The sequence below is a fragment of the Anabas testudineus genome, chromosome 12 (genome assembly GCF_900324465.2).
Source record: "Anabas testudineus chromosome 12, fAnaTes1.2, whole genome shotgun sequence".
NCBI lineage: Eukaryota > Metazoa > Chordata > Actinopteri > Anabantiformes > Anabantidae > Anabas > Anabas testudineus.
Genome location: NC_046621.1, coordinates 8231885 through 8256476, shown reverse-complemented (window position 1 = coordinate 8256476; position 24592 = coordinate 8231885). Strand labels below are relative to the sequence as shown.

Here is a 24592-nt window from a genome sequence, read left to right as displayed (position 1 = left end):
ATTCTGACGAAGTGGATGCTAAGACCAAAATCAAAACAGAGCCCTGCATTTAAAAAACAGAGGTTGGTTGGGTGTGTATAGCTTCAGGGGCTGGTGCAGCTAGAAAGTCTAGTTTGCCTAATATAATGACTCTATTTAAATCATCAGGCACTAAAACACTGCACTGAGGTTATAATGTGACCACTATGAGACAAGACTTTATAATAAGTTGTAAATCTGACGACAAATACTGTATGTCTTTCATTCTGCTAACAGAAGAAAACCAGAGTTAATGTTACAAAGTAGTCTTCTAGGAATTTTAGCTTGGAAGTATTTTATTGGCCTACTGCATTACACTGTAGCAAAAATTGATCCAGGTTTAACCTCTTTGTTTGATGACCCTGCGTTTTAGTATTTCTAAGCAGCTTTAGTGCTCCTATGCAAATGAATTAGGCTGAGGTTTTTGACACAGGGTTTAAATATTTCTGTCTGGGTTTGAGGTTATGTTTCAATAAGTCTTGTAAAATGTGAACCTGTTGACTTGATTTGTGGCTACCTTTACACAATAATCATTACAGCTGTGGTAGGGCTCCTGGAAACCTGGGTTCATATTTCTCAGGCATCTTAGTTTTTTTTTAATAAGGCTGCAAGTTAGACTAAGAAAACACAAAGTAAGCACAACATGAGAGGATGCTTGACGCTTCCCACACAAACTCATCCATTTTACACCCCAGTCAAAATAAAATGAAAACTTAATTTACAAGTGTGTTCCGAGGCATAACCCTGTCATACCAATTATGGAATAAAATGGATTTAGCATTTTCAGTTTTGTTAAATTGGCAGACAGTCTGCAACCTAAACTTGAAACTTGAACTTGAAATGAAAATGCAAACTGTATTTTGGCCTCTGAATGTGTCATGGTTTTAGTGTTTATCAAATGAAAATTAAATGGAAGTGCAAGTTTGCATTTTCATTTGAATAATGACTGGCGTGTTTTCTCAAATCTCAGTCATCCATTAGTGGGCAGAGTCTAACATGGAGTTGTTTGAGTTATAATGGACGCATCACAATCAACCGAGCATAGAAAGTTGTTGCATGTTTTACTGGAGGACAGATGGGTGCCCTAACTCTATTCTTGCTATTTTGGAAGTGTTTGAATGTGTCTGAATAATACCCAGAACAGGACAGAACCATCACAATTAAATCCAACCTGCAAGGATCGTGTATCCATAACCAGTTATCTTACTGTGTTATTGATTCACTCTGAATGTATTCTCACCAATGCTTGGGGCAGTTATGTTATGTGAGCTTTAATTAAACTGACAAATGCCAGGAACTCAACAATTTGTGGAAAATTGTTTTAGTCACATTAATTAGTTGGGGAATTATAGAATAGGCATAATATTAGAGCCTTGAGGTGTTATAAGTACAATTACAGTAAGGTACCATAATAACTGCAGTTACAGTGGTATTTCTTTGTTGTAAATTAAGCATACAATTCATTAATCTTTCTGCTGCAAAGTGAAGATGGTATTTGTTTAAATCACCTGTGCTGGCTTTAAGTGACATTTTAAAATCTCATTTCTGGGACAGCCATTTGCTTTGTTTTCAAAATAGTGAAATCACATCTTGACAATAGTTATCTAAAGCGGCATCTTACTTTTTAAAGAGTAGAGTATTTTATTGTGCTGCATTGTAAAGTATTTAATCGATCTTTGAAATGCCACAGAAATTCAACGAAGAAGGTTGCTGACTGAATTAAGATAATTAAATAATTAAAATAATAAAACATTTGGGTGTGTGAGGTGAGAGGTCTTAAGCTGGGGCATTATGAGCCACATGCACATTATTATGGTGAGAAGACTACCCTCCACCACTGAATCGGAGAAAAGAGGTTACAAATATATTTTGTCTTACAGTCACTCTGTACCATGCTGTTCATGCAACAGATTGCCTTCAGACAGGATTTCACTCTGTTGTGCCAAGAGTCACCTCACGTGTTCTTAATTGTCAACAGCCACCTGGCTGCACAATGCCTCCCACTGCAATAAAATTAGCAAGAGTAGAACAAGTAATCTGCATCCCTTATGTCCTTTCACTCTTTTTCTCGCTCAGCAGAAAATAATTGGCTTGGAAAGTTAATAAACTTTTAAATATGGAAATGAGAATCAATATTAATGCACATTCTAAAATTTATGCTTGCGTGATTTGGGTCATTATCATTTCAGTTCTGTGTTCTAGTTAAAATAACTATTTTAAATCATGTGCAAACAGGGATTCTAAATAATAATGCTAAGTCTATATACTGTTTTATTCTATATTATATTAAAGTAATTAAATAAAAGTTAGTGGTATAACATAAACATTTAAAATTTTGCAAAGAGCTAATCTGCATTAGACTTTCATATTTTTTGTATGACCATTCCAGTAAATTAAAGATTTATTAGTATACATATATATTTTTTAATAGACAGAAATAATCAAAGCATTATAAAACCTTTCTCAAGATTTTCCCCTCAAGGATTGATCTGCATTTTTGTCTTATTTAATTTCATCCCTGTCTTTCTATGTGTGGGTCTTAATGCAATCAAATCCTATCCAGTGATCTTACCTGCCGAACACAATACACAACTTATAAATATATACATAAGAAGCATAAGTATATAAAATTACTCAACATACAGTATGTGTTGTGTTTTCAAATGCAAAATGATTGGAACACAATTCAGATTTCTCTGACCTCCTTTTGTGGCATCATTTTAAGTGAAAAGCATTGGGACCCTTTGGGATGTTCAGCTGCTTTTCTGAACTCAAACTGCTAAGTGTTGGCATTCAGTTTGTTTACGCACTGTACCTGCAGTGTCTCGCCCTCTCCTATCCCCTTGCTCTCTGTAAGCTACTCTAAAGTTTGTGGCAAATTAAAGCTGTGTTTTTATGTTATTATTATTTGGTTATCTACCTAGATGCAGCATTTTAGGACTCAGACAACTACATGACACAGCTCGTCATTGTCAATAATAGTCATGACACAGACTCATGATCTGACTGCCTGTGTTGGTCACATATAAACCGTTTCTGTCTTTATCCATCTGTTTTTCTGCAGGTAGCTTCCGTTACTCCTGTGACATCTGTGGCAAGAAGTATAAATACTACAGCTGCTTCCAGGAGCATCGTGACCTGCATGCAGTTGATGGTAACCAGCAGTTTTTACATAATTTGAATAATAATTCAGTTTCATCGAAACTCCAAGACATGAACTTGAAAGCCATTCATAAGTGAACTTTCCCTTTCACCCTGTCACTTTACTGCAGAAGCAGTAAAAGCTGAGTATTATGTAAAGAGTAGTAGATTTATTTATTTTTTACTAAAGAGCTACTGAACGATCTATGAACTGAAAAGTGATGGCCTGTCTGATAATGATTTGTACATAATTTAAAACTATGTTTGAGTCAGTAGTATAAAGACAGTGAACCTGAGAATTTTTGTTTGTATGAAAAATGTGTCCATTTTGAACGTGAAGCTAGCAACATGTTCACATGTACGTAGCATATTTACCACAGTAATGCGTTGTATTTGGGAACTGAGGAGACCTGTTGCTTCAGTTCTGAATGCAGTATTGTCCTCCTTCTTTCTTGATGTAGGATTTCAGCTGCTCAACAGCTCAGGGTCTCCTTTGTTGGGTTTTTGCGGCACATTTTTGACAGGTCTGGACTGCAGGCAGCCCAGTTTAGCTCCCGGACTCTTTTAGTACTGAACCATGATGCTACATACTGTACATGCAGAATGCAGTTTGCCAATGTGTTGCTGAAAGTCTTTTCTGTAAAAGCATGTGTTGCTCTGCAACCTGTATATATCATTCAGCATTGATGGTGTCTCCACATGATATCCATGCTGTGTAATATACCCCTATACAATCACAGATGCTGGCCTTTGAACTGTGTACTGGTAATAAGCAGGATGGTCCCTTTTCTCTTTAGCTTAGAGAATATGGCATCCAGGATTTCCAAAAGAAAAAGAAAATAGAAAAGTCCATCAAATTTTGACTTGTCACATTATAGACCAGTTTTCTGCTTTGCCTTAGACCATGTTAAATGAACTCAGATCCAGAGAAGGTGGCAGCGTTTCTGGTTTTCTGAGTTTTAACTTGCACCGAAGTTCTGTGTTTATTGACAGTGGTTCTCTGAAGTATTTCTTAGTCCATGCAGTGTTTTCCACTACAGAATCATCTCTGGATTTAATGCAATGCCACCTGAGCACCCGAAGACCATTTTACAGAGATTTTTCTAGATGCCCAATGCTATTGTGTGCTATAAAATCAGCAAAGTCTGCTAATTTATGTTGGAAAACTCGTAAGTCAATAATTTCTTTGGCCACGTAGTATTTAACAAAATATTAAATCTGCCCCTATTTGATTTTAGAAACGGGGTTCTAATTGGCTGTGTTAAGTATCAGGTGTACAGTATTTCAGACAAACTTGTTCTTGTTTTGGTATAGGTGAATAAAGCCCACTATTTTAGAATTCATTATCATTTGACAAAAATAACAAAAGGTTGGAACTGAGTATAACTATCACTCAAAATCAAAATGTAGAGCAGATACAGTGGCAATAAAAAGTATGTATATGTAGTATGGATTTCATGGTTTTCTGCAAAAATCTCTCATAAAATGTGATCTGATCTTTATCTTAGTTAAGAGTATTAATGAATATAACGTGCCTAAAATAACACAAAAGAAAGTCTGATCTTTCATGTCTTTATTGAAAACAACAATAGTGTTAGTGGAAAACGTATGTGATCCCTTGAAATAATAACCTCATAATGCCTCATGTGAGCCATGCCTCGCCAAAATGAGCTTTCAGAGGATCTACAATCAAGAATTGTTGATTTACAAAAGCCTGGAAAGGGTTACAAAGTGATGTCAAAGACTTTAGAAAATCACTAGTCTACAGTTAGGCAAACAATGTACAAATGGAATTACTTTGGGACTGTGGCCACTCTACCAAGAAGTGGGCGGCCACAAAACCCATTTTTATCCATCTTACATATTCTGTATATAGTGCCTATAAAAAGTATTCACCCCTTTGGATGTTTTATCCTTGATTGACATTATAAATCAGTCATGGTCAATAAATACTTAATTAATATTCACCCCCTTTAAAATGTCCAGATATTTGGTGCTAGTAGTCCCACAATTAGTGAAATGGGGATCACCTGAGTGCAATGAATGCGTCTCAAGCGGTTGCAGTATAAATAAACTTGTGTCTGGAAGGTCCAGTCACTGTTTGTCCAGTATTCCTGGCTACCATTACACCATAAAGACAAAAGAACACTTCCAGCAACTCAGAGAACATGTTATTGAAAAGCATAAGTCAGAGGAAGCATACAAAAAAATCTCCAAGGCACTGAACATCCCACAGAGTTCAGTGAAATCCCTCATCAGGAAATGGAATATGGCACATGTCTAAATCTGCCTAGAACAGGCCGTCCACACAAACCGAGTGACCGTGCAAGAAGGAGACTGAGAGAGGCCACTAACACACAGCTTCAGCAACTGGGGGAGGAGAGACTGTACATACAACAACTGTTGCCTGGGTTCTTTACCATTCAAAGCTTTATGGGAAAGTGGCAAGGAGAAAGCCACTGTTGAAGAGCACCCATGTTAAACTACTACTTGAATTTGCCATTAGGCAAGTGAAAGACTCCATGGTCCAGTGGAAGAGGGGTTGTTTGGTCTGATGAGACTAAAATGTTGCTTTTTGTCCATTAGACTAGACGCTATGTTTGGCGCACCCAAAATGGCAGCATCATGCTGTGGTGATGCTTCTTGGCAGCCGGCCCTAAAAGGTTTGTTAAGGTTTAGGGTAAGATGAATGCTGCAAAATATAGGACAATCCTGGAAGATAATCTTATTCAGTCGTCAAGACAACTACGGCTTGGGAGAAGATTTGTTTTCCAGCAAGAAGATGACCCGAAGCATACAGCGAAAGAAACGGTTTACCAATAACAAGGTGAATGTTCTGAAGTGGACGAGTCACAGGCTAGACCTCAATTCAATAGAGAATTTGTGGATGGACTTGAAAAGGGCTGTTTACACCTGATCCATATTTAACCTGACAAAGCTTGAGCTGCTTTGCAGTGGGTGAAAGCCTAACTTAGACCTATCCACACAGACTCCATGCTGTGATTGCAGCCAAAGGTTCATCTACTAAATACTGACCTGAATGGGGTGAATATTAATGCAAACACTGATTTCACCTTATATATTTTTATTTGACTGACATTACTTTGTAGAAACCTGTTTTCAATTCAACATAAATGATTTATTTTTATGAAATTTTCTTGTCAAAGTTGCCAACTTCTATTGACCTTGACTAATTTATAATGTCAAAAAAAGGATAAAACATCCAAGGGGTGAATACTTTGTATAGGCACTGTATATACTGGGTTTTCTGTACTGATTATTTTGAATTTATGTTGGATATGTGGATATTTTACTGATGTGGTTCTTTTTCTTTTTGTCTGAGTTGAAAACAACTGTAACAAGGCAAAACAAAATTCTCTCTGGGATTAATAAAGTTTTTTGAATCGTCAATCTTGAAAATGATCCTAAGGTTCTCATCAATGAGGTAAAAAAAACAACACTGAGTGTTAGCCAAAGACTTGATGGCATCATTGGAACTGGCTAACATCTGTGTTCATGAGTTTACAGTAGGTAAATCATTGAACAAGCAGGGTGTCTATGGCAGGACACCACAACTGAAGCTGCTGCTTACTAAAAAGAACATTGCTGCACTCCTGACATTTGCCAAAGAGCACATTGACACTCCACAGCAGTATTGGCAAAATGTTTTGTGAACAAATGAAAGTATATTAAACTTTTTGGAGAGAACACAAAGCTCTACATTTGGCGAAAGGGCAATTCTTATCATCATGAAAACATCATCCTAATCGTAAAGTATGGTGGAGGAAATATCTTGATTTGGGCCAGCGATTGAGGGGAAGATGAATTCCCAAGTGTATCAAATAATTCTTCAGCATAATGCAAATGTCTGGACATCAGCTGAAACTCTGAAGAAGTTGGGCGATGCTTCAGGACAATAAACAAAAACACTGAAGCAAGTCTACAAAAGAATGACCTCAGAAAAACAAAATCCACCTTTTGCAGTGGCCAAGTCAGACCACAGACCTCAACCCAGCAGAACTGCAATGAAACGACTTGAAGAGAGCCACACACAAGACGTCCAAAGATTATGACAGAGCTAGAGTAGTTCTGCCAGGAAGAATGGACTCAAATTCCTCCTGAACGATGTGCAGGTCTGATCCACAGCTACAGGAAGCACCTGGTTGAAGTTATTGCTGTCAAGGGTTTGCCTTTATGGTTGTTCTCAATAAAGACATGAAAGATCTGAATTTTTTTGTGTTATTATTTTAGGCACATTATATTTGTTAATACTCTTGACTTAAATGAAGATCAGACCAGATTATGCCAAATTAATGCAGAATCTTGGAATTTCAAAGAGTTACCATACTTTTTCTTACTCGTATAAATATCCAAGTAAACAGTGGGGTGCCCTCTCTGCTTTCCAGTATTCTGTGTAAACAGAAAAGAAACAGTTTGGTTGCTTAACCTTTCTGTTACGATATACGTTGTGTTATTTAAATGTATGCACTTTAAACTTTATTTGATTTTATTTTGAAAGTACATTGGTGCTTGTCAAAGGAATTTAGGACATGACATTTGACTTTATTTTTTCAGTTCTAGCTTAATTATCATATATTTAAATCCATTAAAGGTGAAAATGGGTAATATCACAGTTTTTGTAAAGGACCAAAATTCTATTTAAAGAGAACTAAGATGAAAATGCATGGGAACGGGAAAGGTTTTTAGGGAAAGGCTAATCATCCCTCTCTCTTTCTCAGATCCTTATGAACAGGTAGTGTTACCTGTGGATGGCCTTAAAGAGGAGGAACCTGTTGAAACCTATCAGAAAATTGGACCAAGTAAGACTGTTTGATGTACTTGATTTAGTTTTTTAAAGAAAATGTCCACAAAATGTTTAGAAATATTGATTTGAAACCTGAAATGAGGTCACAAGAACAAGACAACAAAACTATAAACACAGTTTCAGAAGAAGTTTTCATGTACCACAAAGTTAATGTGTTATTTCATATAATTAGTGTTACTTATTACAATTCACTGAGAGATGATCTGAAATTTCTTTACCTGGCATTGAGAATCCTGTGACAGCTTGAGTCCACCTTTGTCCAGTTCAGTGTGTTGGACAGTATCTAAGGAAAGGCCTCAAGTCATGGTTATGATCCATGTTAGAAAACATAAATACCTATGCATATGAGCTAACACCACACTGGAAAGGTTTCAGAGCATGAGTCCAAAAGTCCTCCTTCACAGGGGAAAAAGCACTCGCCCACCTCCGCAGAGACTGCGGGCTCAGCCGACGGCAGCGGGTGTCCCTTCAAACACAATTGGCAGTATTCGCAGGTGGGAAGCCTGCATTTATAACTGCACTAATGACTCCTACTGACTGGGGAGATAGTATGAACCTTACATTTTGCAGTGCAAACTTTGCATTTTTGTTGTGACTACATGGAAACTTAAAATTTGAATTTTCATCTGGGAAAAGACACAGATGTCCCTTTTTTTTCACTTCCCACTCTATTAGGACTAGTTGTTTTCTTTTTCTCTCTTGTGATACAAACATTACTAGCAAAAATACTAGCAAAAATATTGTCCCTTTAGTCCCTCCAGTTCAAAAGTTAGATATAATTTTAATATAATATAAGTTTTTTTTACCATCATTGATTCTGATGAAAAGATAGGGTTTGTTTGTGTGTTTTCTTGTCTGCAGAAACTGGGAGCTATGTCTGTGAGTTCTGTGGGAAGCAGTACAAGTATTTTAACCCCTACCAGGAGCATGTTGCTCTTCATACACCAATGGGTAAGAATGTTTAGTTACTGCTTAAAGCCACTATGCAATGGTCAGAATTCAATATTGCTTAAGAGTTAAGATAAAATTATCTATGTGTCATCATTTTGTTTGTTTCCTGATATAATGTATAATTGTTCCAAAAATGTATTTTACGTGTATTTTAAGTTAAAACCCACTTCTTCCCTACTTCAGTTTTATTTAAAATGTTTAAGAATGATGAGAAAAATTAATCTGTATTGTCAGAGTTGATGCCACAACTACAAATCACTCTGAGACTCTCTTGATGTAGGTTCATTTGACATGAAGACTTCACGGGTACAAGAATGCAGTAGCATGGAAATGAGTAAATTTGGCCACAGCCAGACTGGTAAAATAAAAAGTAAGCAAGCAAGTTGGTTTCTTCTGTAATTTGTAGTAGTTATGTTGATTGATTGCATAATGCTAGTGAAGCTTGCATGCCTCATAACATCATGAACACACACACACACACACACACACAGGATAGCAACTAAACCATTTGATCATCAGACTTCAGTATCATGCACTTTGGCAGTGTGTGCAGCCTCAGAGCAGTGTTTTTTTAGTTTTTAGTCAGAGCCAAGTACAATATTTACACATTATGTAATGTGTAATTTTTTTTATGTGACTGTTGTGATACAAGTGCTGTTGTTTTACAAAGATCTTGGCATTGGGTTTGAGGGTGGAGATCACTACATTCTAGTATCACATACATACCTCACTATGTTGCACTGATCTTGTGGAAAACCGCTAGAAGAAAACCCTAACGGATTGGATGTATGGTTCTGGGTCACCTTGCCAGTGTATTTGTGGAAACCCTGCTGGAAAGTATTAACCTTTAGTGAATGGTTAATTGCACAATTTAAATAATTTACTGAGAATGATCTATTTCCTGTTATGATTGTTTTCTTAATTGCCTCGAGCAGCACATTAAAAGTATCATTAAAAACACAAATATAAAAATACAGACTGCACAATTTGTCTAGTTTTTTACCAAATATCTCCTAAGAGTCACTGTTATCTTCAGAAAGACCCAAAGATTTGCAATTTATCATCATGTATTATATACAACATAGTCAGTAATGCAGACAATTCTAAATTATTTTACTCTAATCTTCGTTGCTTCAACAATTTTTTTATCTGTCATAAATCATTGATGTTTCTTCCAACTAGTACTGTATTTTCTGGTACATGACACCCCTCCACCCCCTCCGATTTTTCTGCTAAGAAGCCATAAAGAACTATTTAAAGCAACGCTCACACTCACATCTTAGAAGTGGGTCAAAAAGATGAAATGAAGAGGGCGAATTATTCCCATATTTAAATCTAAAATTAACATTTGGGTCCATCGTCAAAGCTTTTAGTATGGTTGATTTGCATGCTAAACTAAAATTAAGTGTAAATTGCATGTCATTGACTTTTTGTCCATCTTAACTGTTGTGTGGGCTGACAGCTTATTATCCACATTATTTAGCATGGGCATGTGACTCGTTTCTCATGTGTTTTCACCCATAGACAGTCCATTCAGGCGGAAACTGGAAAGTGCAAGTCTGCTTGATACAAACAGCTCGCAGAATTCAAGTGGTGAGCATTGAGTCAGTTATTTTATGCAGAAGTGTGTTCATTTGTATAGAAATTGATCATTTGTGCTTCGAACAGTGAAAAGTATTTTCACTTCAGCTCCAAAGCAGGTATACTGTATGTTGATGTTGGTATAGATAGAAACAGTATTTCTGCAGACAGTGCTTTGCTACTGACTCCTGGGCTGAACATTGAGATGGAAGGGGAGTAGGGGATGTAAAGAGGTTTTTTTGTATGACCTACCTTGCATGAGTTGTTACTAAATAAAACTCAAGTCCAGAAGATCTGTTGTTATAATGCAAACTATTCTGCCAATTATGAAAGTCCTAGTTTTGTGTGATGTCTGTGATTTTCTTAATGATTTGAAGTGGGTTGGTTAAGTTGGAAAAATTATGTTACACATTCCTGTGCATCAATCAATAATGTTTGGATGAAAATCTGATGACTGTTTTGAGGTTATTTGCTTTCTTTGCCATGCCAGTGGCAATTAAACCTGATCAAACCAGACTTTGTTTATGTAGTCGTGACTAATGTTATCTAGATGATCAAAAATTCAAGACTAGAGCTTTGAAACCAAGTTTTCAAACACTTTAAGTTAAAGCGGGCTATACGGACATCAGTGCTTCACTTAAAGGCTAAAAGCTGATGTATCTCTCTTTCTGTGTGTCTTTTTCACCTTCAGTGGAGAGCAGGCAGGAAAGACATACAGGCAAATGTGAGAAATTGGTTGTCATACCACTAGTGTTTGGTGATAACTTTTGCATCTTGTTACATCTCCTTTCCTCAACTTTGGAAGGTCACCTCTCTCATTGCAGGCATTTCATTTTACAGTGCTGGTGAGGCTCAAATGAGCTTACATAGGTTCCTATATGAAGACTCACAATTACACCCTGTTATTAGTAAATGTGGAGCTGCTGGTGAACGCTATTGTTTATGAAGTTAATAAGTACAGAAAACAGTAGGCAAAACAATATTCTCTGTGGGTGTGATTCCACTGATGTGATCACTGTGTATATGGTTCGTGTGATGACTTGTAAAGAAAAGATTTGTTTTTTATCTGAAACTACACATCATTATGCTTATGTTTTAGTAAAAAAATGTTTTCCTGCAATCTGTACCTGAAACAAATACAGTAATTGAACTGGTTATAGGGTAATGGTAGGATCGCTGCCCTCCATGTGGGACTGGGGTTTAAATCCCAGCTGTGGCCTACCTCTAGTAGAGGTCTTTAGGCAAGACCTCATTACACTTACCCTGCCTGTACCTTGTACCTCACTTATAAATCGCTTTGGATAAAAGCATCTGCTAAATGACTAAATGTAAATGTAAATGATTATATACAGTTACCATCACCATCTGCCCCTGATCACAGTTACTGACGTCATGCAATCCTCTGCACCAAATCAGATACATTAAATGTTTGTATCTATATTGATAAAATGCTCATATTTGCACAAATGAAGAACATTTTCGGATAAAATTAAATAATAAATGAAGAGTTTATTGAATAAACAACGGAAAGAGCAATGGAGAATAAGCCACTGTGCCTGTAGTCTGACTCCCTCCCTTTTCTCTTGTCTACAGGAACTCCGAGCCCTCTGGTGGCGAGCTCCTTCCCTGCAACACAGAGTAAGTCTAACTCCACCTTCCTTCTCAAAATGAAATCTATGCATGCTGCATTCCTTCTCATTTCACCTTTTTGTCTGGTATCCATCAAACTTTGTTAATCTGCCATTGTTTTGTACAAATACTTTGTTTATAATCCACTTTATAATAAACACGTTGTCTGCATGGTCAACATTAGTCCTAATGTACAACTGCATTATGTTCAGATATAGCTGCGTCTTGTAATGACCGACATCTAAGCATTAGCTGGCACATACTGTTACAAGTATCTTTTGGTAATCAGAAATGCTGTTGCAAATGTTAGTATTAGGGTGTTTTAATCTAAGGATGTAAAGATTCATGGTGTGCTTGTATTAGAAGATTAGAGGGGATTTCAACTTCAGCCAGATTTTAACAGCTTTGCCCCAATGTGCAATTTTTGAACCTTTAAAAGTAATGCAAGAATCTTTGCAATTTCCCTCAGTTTTCAGAAGTGAGAGCTTTGAGAGCTGTTGCAGTTGGCAGAGATCCATTATACAGCAGTTTATAATAGAGGCTAGTAGGTGGGCAGAAAGTATTTTCATTTTTGCCTCCGACAAAGAGTCAACACTCTTCTGGGCCTTTTGATTTTTTAGAACCCTACACTTGTGGTGCTTGTGGCATCCAGTTCCAGTTCTACAACAACCTGCTGGAGCACATGCAGTCCCATGCTGGTGAGTCCACAACTACAAACTCACGTTAAGGTCAACAGAGAAACAAGTACAGAATGTGAACACACCCTCAGTGGCTGCAATGCATGCCAAAGACCGAATGGTTGCATATAATACCTTCTATTAATATCGAGGTTTAGGCATAAAAGTTTTGTCTGTAAGCCAACATTGAGTTTCACATGTTGTTGTAATGAGGGTTGTTGTTGATCTGGACCTGAGAATGCTGGAAGCAAATGTTTTGTGTTCTTGCAAGAGCTTTAGTGCAGTGTACATGTAGCCATATGAATATGCGGCAGGTGTCTTGTGTGGTGGTTATTTTATCATTTTCTTAATCACCTTGTCAATAAATGTCAGGAATAAAGGCCTTTTAGTGAAATGAAAATGAGGATTACGAGCAAATGTGCAAATTTAAGAAGCTGCAACAAGATCTTTGATATTTTTACTTCATAAATGACAGAAGTGTAGTTTCTTTACCCACTTTTATATGAACTTGGTTGACCATTCCTTCATGCAGTTTAGTATAGTTAGTATAGCCTTAATTCAGGACTCATTGAAAACCAAATTTACAGTGGTTGATGATTTATGTTAAATTACACAGTCTGATGTTACCATTGGGTTCTTACTTATTTTTTTACTGAATAACATAAAGTGCACAATTTGTTGCTGATCTTATTTTAGAATTGACTGAGAAAATCATTGAGTCAAAATTCTCAGTGTGTGTGTTTTAAGGCAAAGACTCAGGGAGGTATTTTTGTCCTTTTTGTTGCTGACAGTCGTTTTGTTTGTTTAATTTTGTGTTGTGATTTTAATCTTTACATTTTTCTCCACTGGACACACTTAACATACAATTTCTCCATTTTAAAAAAGTACAGTTTTCCCGGCTCAGACTGATCTTTCTTCTCTGAATCTCTTCAGCTGACAACGAGAACCATACCAAAGGGGACTCTCCCAAAACCTCCTCTGCCTCGGGTCCTCAGGAGCAGCTGTGGAGAGGTTCTCAGGCTCAGGCCCATTCCTCAGTTAAACTACAAATCCAGCCTCAAAATATCTCCCAGAGAAACCATACTCTCAGTCGTAAGTTCCCCGTCAACCTTAATTATTTCAGACACTTATTGGTCTGCAGTAAAGAGACATAACTCCAGTACAATTCAAGAGGGAGGAGAAGTACTTTTTACTCCACTATTTATTTGTTACTTTGCAGATAAGGTAACAAATCTGTCTTTTAATCATTTATGTAGTATTATCATAGCTCCACCTTTACCACCTACAACAAAAGTATACATGTATTATCTAGTAATATAATGTAAATACTTCTGAAACGGGTCAATCTGCATAATAAGTATTTTTGATACTTTTAAGTATTTTACTTTACTTAACACTTGGGTAAAGAATTGTGCTTCTTGTATTTATAGTGGAGTACTGGTTTAGACAAGTATTTTTATTTGACAATTAGCTTTGTGTACTTCTGCCAACTCTGCATCTTGGGCAGAACTATGAACTTTCTTAAAGTAAATCTGCTTCCTAACACAAAATTGAATTTGTTACAGTTTTATCTGTGACATTGTTATTAGCACTGATGATACTGCTCTGCCCTTTTTATCCATCTTTCCTCTGTTTATTCTGGCAGAGAATAATGGACTACCTGAGAAGGAGCGACAGCAGGTGGCCGAGCGCCTCTTACGGGTAATGTGCTCAGATCTGAGCATGCTAAATGTGCTAAACAGCAAAGACTTCCTGAAGCTGGCACAAACCCTTGTGGATACGGGTGCTCGTCATGGTGCCTACTCCACCCGTGATGCTCTTGGCAACATGAGTGCCTTGGCTCTGCGCCAGCTTCCTCGCATGTACAACCAAGTAAAAGTCAAGGTCACATGTGCTCTAGGCTCCAATGCCTCACTTGGCATCGCTGTCACCTGCCACGCCCAGACATCTGGCCCAGATGCCTGCTATGTTTTAACGGCCTATCAGGTGGAGGGATCGAGATTGAAGCGCTATGTGCTCGGTGTGAGGGAGGCTGAGCTGAGGGAAGGTCCTGAGCAGGTTCATCACTGGGTGCAGAATGTACTATCTGAGTTTGTGATGTCAGACATTCGCACTGTGTATGTCTCAGAGCCCAGAGTGTGGGCAGCAGGATTTGCGGGATCACCACTGGGAGGCGGTGGCCGCGGGAGGATATGCTTGCGATGTGCAGGGTGTTCACTCGGTGCCGTTGTCCAGGCTGTCCTTGGGAAGCGCAGCCTCCAGGCTCGAGGTCTGCATGAGTTAGCTGAGCTTCTCTCAACATGCAGAGACATTGCCTCCTCCACCACCCTGGCTCTTCGTGAGGAACAGTGCATCAATACATCCACAAGCACAACTGAGGAAGGTACTCAGGGTAGCCCTCCACAGTGCCCCACTCCTCCTTGTTGGGATCGTATGGCTGAAGCACTTCTGCAGGTTCATGCCCACTTTGAACAGATTTGTGAGGCTTATGGACGCAGTAAGGCTACGGCTCCATTGCTCCAAGGTCTCAACAAGCATCTCCTAGGCACACTGGCTTGTCTGCTGGCACCCCTGCGCCTGGCAGCTCTCGAGCTAAGTAGCCAGAGGAGACCAACCTTACAGCAGGTGCTGCCTGTCTACCTACGCTTGGAGAAGTTTTTCACATCCAAAGCTGGAGAGGCTGGAACAGGCACAGCTAGCAAACTCTGCCACTATTTCCTAGAAGCACTTAAAGAAAACTTCAAGGTATTCTACTGGTATTTCTTTTATCAGTTCCACTTCTATTGCTTGCGTTGACAAATCTTTCTGTGGAAATGATAAAATTCCTCTTCAATGACTGAAATTCTGTAAATATGTCAATGCTAAAGCTACTGTATTACATTTGAAATAAAGAGAACCTTGATTAATGATGGTTTCATAAAAGTAAAGATAATAAGTAATGAGTAGCAGTAGGTAGGTTTTCTAAAACAGTCAGAGTCACTGAACAGTTTGTTCTGTCTCCAGGTTGAACGAGCTCACCAGGTAGCCATGGTCTTGGACCCACAGCTCAAGCTGCGTTCGGTGCCAGCCTACCAGCATGAAGATATAATTTCCCGTGCTTGTGAAATGGCTGCTGAAACCAGAGATGGTATGACGGGTGGTGGAGGCTCAGGTGGTGACGAACGGGACACTGATGGCCCACCAACCCCTAAAATAAGCCGCATAGAGGGAGGCGGAAACAGTGGCGGCACCTCAAGGGGGACTTCCTCATCATGCACAGTGTCTGGTACTGATGAGGGTCAGAGCCAAATTAGACAAGAAATTTTTCAGTACCTGGCAGAGCCTCTCCTCCAAGGCACACCTGATCTCTTCCAGTACTGGAGCTCAACTGTGGGTGACAAGTTCCCCAGGCTTGCTCGCCTGGCACTGTGGCTCCTTGCTGTACCTGCTGTGGGTATACGTAGTGAGTGTGTGACTGTGTGCGAGCAAAGCCTGGCTATGAAGAGGCGGCAGCAGGTAACCGCTGAGGAGATGAACAAACTCATTTTCCTTCGTTCTAACCTAGGCTAGAAGAGAATCCCAACCAATCCTAACCAACCAAACCTTCACCTCCAACCAATAACTCAAGACTATTATTTATATGCTGTAGGTTTAGACCAACTGTAAACTTCAATGTGTATGGACATTTATTACTTCTTGAAACAGATATCTACAGGAAAACTCATTGTATAGGTGGCAAACACCCATAAAATAATATGGCTTATTACATATTTGATATGGAGAAAGGACTGTTGTAAAGTACTGTGGACAAAATGTAGGGGTGGAACGGTAACTCTCAAAAGGTTGTCTTGTTTGGTATTGTATCCTCGGTTTGGGATGCACATGTACGCAGGATGGGCTTTAGTCTTCTTATGGCCAGTGATTTAAGTTACTCCAGCCTAAACTGCAACAAGGCTATAATGCTGTTATTCTCACAGGATGGCAACATTTTCAGGTAAAATCAGCTTTCACTGCTTGAAAGTACCGTCATAGACCTCTGGAAACAATTCTACTGCATTGAAGTAGTCCAACAAGGAGACAGCAGTAAATACTGTAGTACATACAGCATGAGGTAGAATATAATGTTCATAGGTGTATGACAATCAAAATCAAGCAGTGAATCTTCACTGCCATTGCACCTCTGACAATTAAGTGTACTAGGTCTATGATTTACAGTTCTGCACCACTGAAAAGTCTATTTTTTACAAGACGGGCAGATAACAGAGCTAAATCACTGCAGCTAGTTTGATAGCTGCTTCAATGGCCTCAAAATGTAGCTGCTGATTATTTGCATGCACTGCACTGCATGCATTTTTAAATCCACTAGGGTACACAAATAGCTGATTAAACATTAATTCCTATATAATGCCTTCCTCTTGGTTTTATGTAACAAGTTGTAAAGAAAATCGCAGTGTTTTTTTTTTCACTTTTTAAAATGAACTCTTATGCTGCTACATATGCAAGTCAGATTGCTAGACTTGCACAAAAGACTGACAATGGTAAAGTCAATTGAATCAAATTAGGCTTATGATTGTGTTTTCTTTACAAGTACTTGTTTTAAATGCACAAAGAGGACTTAGCATTATATTAGGACACAAGTGTGGTCAGCTTTTACACTCAGTCTTACTAATTCCAGGCATTGAATAAATTAATCTTATATTAACCTTTCATACTTGATGCCACAAGCTAACTTGCAAATCAGACCATTTTCTCTGACTTGATTATAGTTTCCAGTGCTGGTAATTCAGGAATGTCAGCGATCAGTCAGCTCTGTGAAAAGACACACCTATGGTTGTGTCTCCACAATAGCATCATTACGTGTCTTTTTAAATTCACGTTTTTCCTGTGCATTGCCGTCAGATAAACTGCATTAATGGTGTTAGCCATCAGTTTTGTAAGCTTCAGTCTTCCTTATGTGAGCCACAAATATTCTTTGTTTAAAGCAATACGCTTTATCATAGGCCTTGGTTGTCTCTTTCATCTATGAAAATGACTGTTCTCGTTATGCTCCTACAGTTAATCATGAGAAGTCAATTCTTTTCTTTGTTAAATCAATGGGATTTTTCTCAGGAATGAGTGCACCCAAGCAGGCACCACCACTTTTCCTTCACTGTACCGACAACACACCAAACTGTGACCTCAATGCCGAGGTATGTACTGAACCGTGACTTTTGTGAAACGTTCCACCCCAAATGCAGTTAGTGCCATTCGCAACAAACAAGAGAGAGAAAAAAGCATCTCTGAGGGTTTATTTTTTTCAAGATGAAGCAGATTCTGCCAGTACATTCACTCAAGTCAACACATGCATACTAATGAAGTGGAGATTTTTTTTTTATTTTTATCAACTCTAGAATACATTTAACTCAGCTAATACCTCCTAAATGACTTAGATGAATGGAAGTTATACTGTAAAATTTGTTTGTTGCCTCTGGTACTAATTTGTCAAGTACTAGTTTGTCATGTCTGTTTTTGGGCCTTAAGTTTCTTTCATGTGATCACCTTAAACCCTAGAGTCGGAGCCGACATCATGCCTTTATTGCTGTTTAATGGCCTTCTTTTCACCATGTTTTCAAAAGCTTGTAGTGTTATTATTTTTTTCTAAAAGATTCTGATGGACTTAATGGCTCATGCTTGGAAACAGTGTCCTCTAGTGGTCAAATGTGGACATTGTACTTATCGACAAGTGTCACATTTGATAAGAGATTTATTCCACTTTCCCATGGGTTTTAAAAAGGTTGGAGTAATTAAACATGTCTGTTTTTAGAGTCATGACACAGTTCATAAACTAGGTCAGGAATAGTTTTAACAATTACACACTGAAGCACAAGTTTCCACTGTATAAACTGAACTTGAACGAGTCAGTAGTAGATTCAAAACCAAACCAGTGTGCGACACATTAGCACATTTAGAGTAAGCTGCTCCACATGAAGGAACAGGGAATGTTTCTAACTGCTTGGCCAAAACTGACACTTTTTCTTGCCAGAGACTACATCATCTTTCCCTTTTATCGTCAAACACTAATAGTTAAGCATGAAAAAAAAAACAGAATGGTGTCTATTACTGTTCACATTTCCCAACTTTAAGCCCCAGTACAACTTAAGGTATAAACTAAGACACACTCCTGTTCAATGACTATTCCCTCAGTCTCACTTACTTTACAAATACAAGCACCAGAGTTCACCTTTTTGAATTTGACACCATAATACTTTGTTGTCTATAATATTACATAGACTACAGACTGCTACATGTTTGTGATCTCTCTGATAACATAATGTGACCACAGCTTTAGGTCACAGGGACAGAAGGAGTTGGAAGTCAGTGCACTGTACACAATAGATTGAGGGGCATCTGAGTAAACGGTCCACTGTAAAGCCAAGAGCAGCTCTTGCTCTCACAAATGTGCATCTTCTTTGTCTACCTAAATACTAATCTCTTTTAAACCTCACCTCACCTTTCATTAGACATGCACATAAGTTCTGTAATGCTTAACTGATGTCGTTCAAAGCTGAATGACTTTCCATTGAAGAGAGTTTCACAACTACACAAGACGTTCAAGATACTGTAGCCCTCCTTACCTCTGTTCACAGCTTTGTTAAATGAGTTTCTTTTTAATAATTACTAAAGAATTATGGATCTGTTTGTTTTACAAGTAGGTTCTCAAAAGGAATTATTATTATTATTGTTATGTCTGGGTTAATTTTGGCTATTTAACATTTAACACCGTTTTAAATTGTTATTTTTTTCTGTTTTTATGAGGCTTGTGGAGGTCGGTTTGATTCAGTGTAACCAAGACATACAATAATACTTACAATCAATATGTACACTGCTGTTTTTAAAATGATTATGTCACATTTATATTTTGGTAGAAAAAAAAGTGCTGTAAATTATATTTTAAATTTAATTTTTTTAAGTATCAATCTACTGTTTTACCTCAGTACTCAGAAGGTAAAGTCATTTAGTGATTGGAAATCAGTGATTCATGCCAAATTTAGCTTTGGTCAGAGAAATAGTCAAAATACTGTACTTTGTTTTGCAGATTTAGCAGCGATTGAACTGATGAAGGGATTTTTTTTTCTTACAGTTTTTAAATAAGTATTTTACATAGGATATGCTCTGGGACAAAATGCCATTGTTGACGTAACGATGTCAACGTAATTTTACCTAGAAATAGTGTTCTTTTTGTTGAATAAATGAGAATTATATCTAAGATATGCATGCTTTTAATAAGAGTACTGATATATAAAGTTATAAGCCAGTGTTTCTCATCAGATGAAAGCGAATCATCTTGGCTCTGAGTAGATGTTACCTTAAGACAGTCATCAGGAGTCAGATAAGCAACACCAGACTGAATTGCAACCTTTCGAGGTGGGAGTAGCGATGCTGATCATAGGTTGGTGTTTATGGATCAACATCATCCATTTTCAGAGGATGTATTATGTAAATACAAGAGAACTGCTGTTTTTATGCCACAAGGGGGCGCCTTCATTTCAGAGATAAAGTAGGGAGCACCAATAACATTATACCTCTTTTTTCTACAGTAGCATTTCAAAAGATTTTGATATACTAGAAAACTCAACTTAGATACTGTTATTAGAAAATTGAAATCAGCTGTAAGTTTTATTTTGTTTCAGGAGTTTAACTTATTCAGATAATAAAAGTTCAATTGTAAAATATGGTATAAGAATGCTTACATGGAGATCTGTTCTGTTTTAACTATGGATTATAGTCTGTATTATCAATTCAGGTTAAGAAATTAGTGTTGCTTTCATCCTATTTTACAGGCATTTCTTCTTTTTATACTCTGCTAAAATGCAAAAAAAATGTGTTTGATTCTCTTCATTTTGTCTTTTTTATCGCACTTTGGCAGCAGATTCCTGTGTAGATTCAGATCTGAGTTGTCTTGTTAGTAAGCCTAATTTATACTTTTGTAGCAACACTATTTTTATATAATGGCAAAGAAAGGGTTCAATGTCTTTTTTTTTTTGTTTGTTTGTTTTTCCTGTGTCATATATGACAGCGCTGTTCGATGTTTCTTGAATACATTACCCACTGTAGTATGTGATGTGTGAATAAACTCCAAATCTGTGTCAAAAACTGTTGAGAGAGGGTGGACGCTAACGGACCTGGAACGTAATTTAATGCCAGAGGTCCAGTTTTATTCTACTAAGTGTGCATTGAAAGGTCAGACAGATATTTAAACTAAGATGTTTTGATACCTTTCCCCTGAATTTTGGATGAAAGTATAGTTTCTTTTCCAGTCAGGGGGGTGAAGTACAGTAAAATATTTAGAAAACCAGCTTCTTTATGTATGAATCATGTGAACTTGAGAAGATATTTGACTACATTCTCGTAAATGGGAATGGTTGCTTATTTTCAGTTTAAATGAGGACTCCCACCCAGAGCGAAATGAAGCAGAGCTTTCCACAGTGGTGGAGGGGAAGACTGAGGGCCTCAAACACATGTAGAGGGGAAAGAGGCCTTATATAAGAGCAGAGCGATTGAGGACTCACATATACAGAGGCTGCTCAGAGGTGCGTGCAAGGGTTCCCCAGGGACTATGGACAGGGCAAAGAGCGAGCGAGTGAGATAGAAAGAAGGAAAGAGCGAGGAAGTGTTCGTCCCGGCCTGCTGTCTCTTATCCTCCTCTCGTACCCGGGTCAGTCAGCTCCCAAGGTGCAGCAGCCTGCAGCCATGCAGAAACACCCGCACTCTTGTCTCTTCCACAGCTCCCAATACAAGGGCTGCCCACCAAAGCTTAATTTGCAGCACATGCATTTGCACAAGTTTTGCCTCCCCCACTCTTCCTCCACTGCCTCAGCAACCCCCTCACCTACCACACGCACTCACACACACACACACACACACACACACACACACACACACACACACACACACACACACACACCACAACTTCCCTTCCTCCACACCCCACTGCTGAAGGTGACGTTTTTCCACAAGCTATTACTACAGTGAGATGCTAAGTATGTTTTTGCTTTATATGGCACAAAGTTTTGCGAGCAGGCCCTCATTTTCAGTCATTAGGAAAAGCAAAATGTGGGGAAAACGACCCACCCGCCGGACAATTGCTTCCGTTTTGTTCTGCCTTACAGACTTAAGCAGTTGCAGATCAGCTATTTGTCTAAGTAAGATGTAGGTGGGGCTGCTTTGCATTCAGCATACATGCACACAAGTCGTAAAAGCTGAGTGTTTTAAAATGCTTTATTTGGGCTTAAACTGCATTGGAAAGGGGGTTTCCCTCTGTGTAGCAGTATGTGAACACCAGGTGGCACTATCTGGCTTTTTATAACTAAAAAGGGATCACCTGTGCTGTGTGCATGTTTAAACCCTGTGAAGAAACACTGCACACTAAGGCCTCAGACATTACCCATTTGAAAACCTGATCAAAACCAAGTGATTTCTTTTTATTATTATTACATTATATTTGCCCATTTTATTTCTTTTCTCATGTAAAACCCCTAACCCTAACCCTTGCTGGAAACATTACTTTTAGTTGCAGATTATCCAGGTAGGACTCATGGAAGACGGTCTTCCTTCCTACATAACATGGGGAGAGACTTTTCAAGACAGCCACATGTCCGTCCAGTTATCCAAAATGGGTTTCGCCTAATTTTTTAGCTTACGAGCCTGTGTTGAGTCCAATTCTGTGTTTGCAAAAAATGTATTTTGCCCTTTCATGTTCCACTGTTGTTGTTTTATTAACTCTTTTACCGTGATGCATTAAACATTTCAGTGTTTGGCTGTAGCCAAACGTAGCCGTCCAGTTACATTTGCTGTTACAGAGAAAGTTCCTTAGACTTCCCTTTGCCCTTGTCAGTTACGCAACTAAAAGTAAGACATCCAGGTTTTGTTTTTCAAGCCCAAATCAGGTGGTGCCACGCAGCTTTGTTCCCACCTCTGGCACTGACAAGGTTGGCACCTTCACCCCTGCCCAACCAATGGCCATCACAGCTGTCCCGACTTGTCTGCTCAGTGAGCAGCGGAGGGACAGGGAAGGACAGGCGGAAGGAAGTGTTCACATCCTCCTGTTCTCGTCCTGTATGGAGGACCCGGTGCCCAATGCCGGCACTGTAGTTTCTCCTGCTCAGCAGGCGCTGATTTTATCAGTAGTGACATGAATGTACAGAACTGCCAGGCCGCATCCACCCAGTTGCTGTCAGGTGTCGTTCCTGCTAACACTCCACCTAGACCCTGACCTCACAGGTACCCAGTGCGCCTGTCTGTTTCTCTGCCTGCTCCCTCTGCACACCTGAGTAGACTCACACTTATACACATGCACACACATCATACACTGACTGAGATTTCCCTCAGTTGGCCACATGACTGAGTTTGTGACTTTTTTATCTAATTTTTTGTCTAATACCACATTAGACACAATATAGTGACAGAATAAAGTAAAGCTTTCTGATTTTTACTCACCAGACCCGGTGTTGCCAGCAACTTACTTCCTGTAACTAAGAGCACACAGGCTGTGATGCCTGTGATGATCCTATCACAGTACGCCGAGCTGAATTTAAATGTTTCAAATCTAAGTCAGACTGATGAGATAACACTGAAGTGCTGAAATATGATGTTTGACTGCTCGAGGAAGACGAGCGTGGTCACTGTGGAAGAAGGAGGTCAAGGTTAAATTTGCTCCTGTGGATATAAATAGCCTTACAGTGATGTCCCCCCGATCTCACCATTATTATTTATTAATCGTTGCCATGATCTGGGGAGCACATCCAGCCTCACCGTGCGGTTTCAGACAAAGACACATATTTTATCTAACCGGATTATTCGTCTGTTATAGCGAACCTATGTCAGAGTGACGCTGCTCTTTAAAATTATTGGTATTGCCACGGAACATCGTTGGTTGTGTTCCCGACAGGCTCTGCCTTTTGTTAAGTCATTTTCTTTCACTGACATCATTTCTCATTTGTAAAATTAATTTGCACCATGAGAGCCTACAGCTTGACAGGTAACATTGCACACACCAATAAAATTGTGTTATTTGGCTGGGAAGTTATTACAAAATGTCAGAAGTTGAAAATAATCAACTCCTCAGCTTTGGCTCATTATACAATCTGTTCCTTCTGGTCCCTACTCGAGTAGGGAGTCTGCACAGTCTTCAGCTGCGCAGTCTGTTCACCTTCTACAGTATCTTTGCAGCTTTTTTCTCCACAAATGAGTTGTTTGACACTGAAGTAAACCATAAACCACGCACTTGGAAAGGGGTTCGTTCTTCTTCTTTTGCCTCTCTTTTGTTTCCCCTGTTTGAAGTTTGTTACGCTACCTCGTACAGTAGGTCCAGCTTCACATTCAGTGCACAGGTACAGCGGTGGAATTAATGGTCTCCTCTAACTCTTGACATTCCTAAAATATGAAATCTTTCATGTCTGACATGTTTCATCTTGCAGGATGTCACAATTCGCTATTCCTTATTCATTCTTTGTGTTTTTAAAACTATTTAAAGAAATAAAAACTGAGAAGAAACAAAGACAAATCAGTGGTGTTTGTTTCCATCTTGGGTCATCGCATGTGATGTGATTTTAATCCTTTTTATATGATATTTTTCCCTTTTATTTCCTTTTTTATCATTCTTTTTATAGTGGAGAGGGATGAAGCTGGTTAATGAATTTACTGGCTTTTTTTTTTTATTAATTGTAATTGAAGCATGTGTTATGTGGTCTAAAAATTACACAGTAGTGGGATGAGAGTAGTTTTGTGAGTGACTTCTTGCTTCCATCATCAC

At 38.6% G+C, this 24592-nt stretch overlaps 1 protein-coding gene across 5 annotated transcripts in view; it reads left to right on the top strand.

The window, feature by feature from the left end:
* znf618 (zinc finger protein 618) overlaps nt 1-24318 on the top strand; it is a 40673-nt gene extending 16355 nt beyond the window's left edge. For 2 of the 5 annotated variants that reach the window (XM_026354986.1, XM_026354985.1), the window contains exons 5-14: nt 3083-3172; nt 7899-7979; nt 8846-8935; nt 9216-9305; nt 10460-10528; nt 12110-12154; nt 12766-12843; nt 13756-13914; nt 14468-15567; nt 15826-24317. In XM_026354986.1, coding sequence (XP_026210771.1) covers nt 3083-3172; nt 7899-7979; nt 8846-8935; nt 9216-9305; nt 10460-10528; nt 12110-12154; nt 12766-12843; nt 13756-13914; nt 14468-15567; nt 15826-16371 — 2348 coding nt within the window. In that variant the 3' untranslated portion in view covers nt 16372-24317. Of the gene's footprint in view, nt 1-3082; nt 3173-7898; nt 7980-8388; nt 8479-8845; nt 8936-9215; nt 9306-10459; nt 10529-12109; nt 12155-12765; nt 12844-13755; nt 13915-14467; nt 15568-15825 lie in introns of all 5 variants that reach the window. The other 3 variants (XM_026354982.2, XM_026354981.1, XM_026354983.1) reach the window with 3 other exon arrangements.
* The last annotated feature ends 274 nt before the right edge of the window (nt 24319-24592 follow it).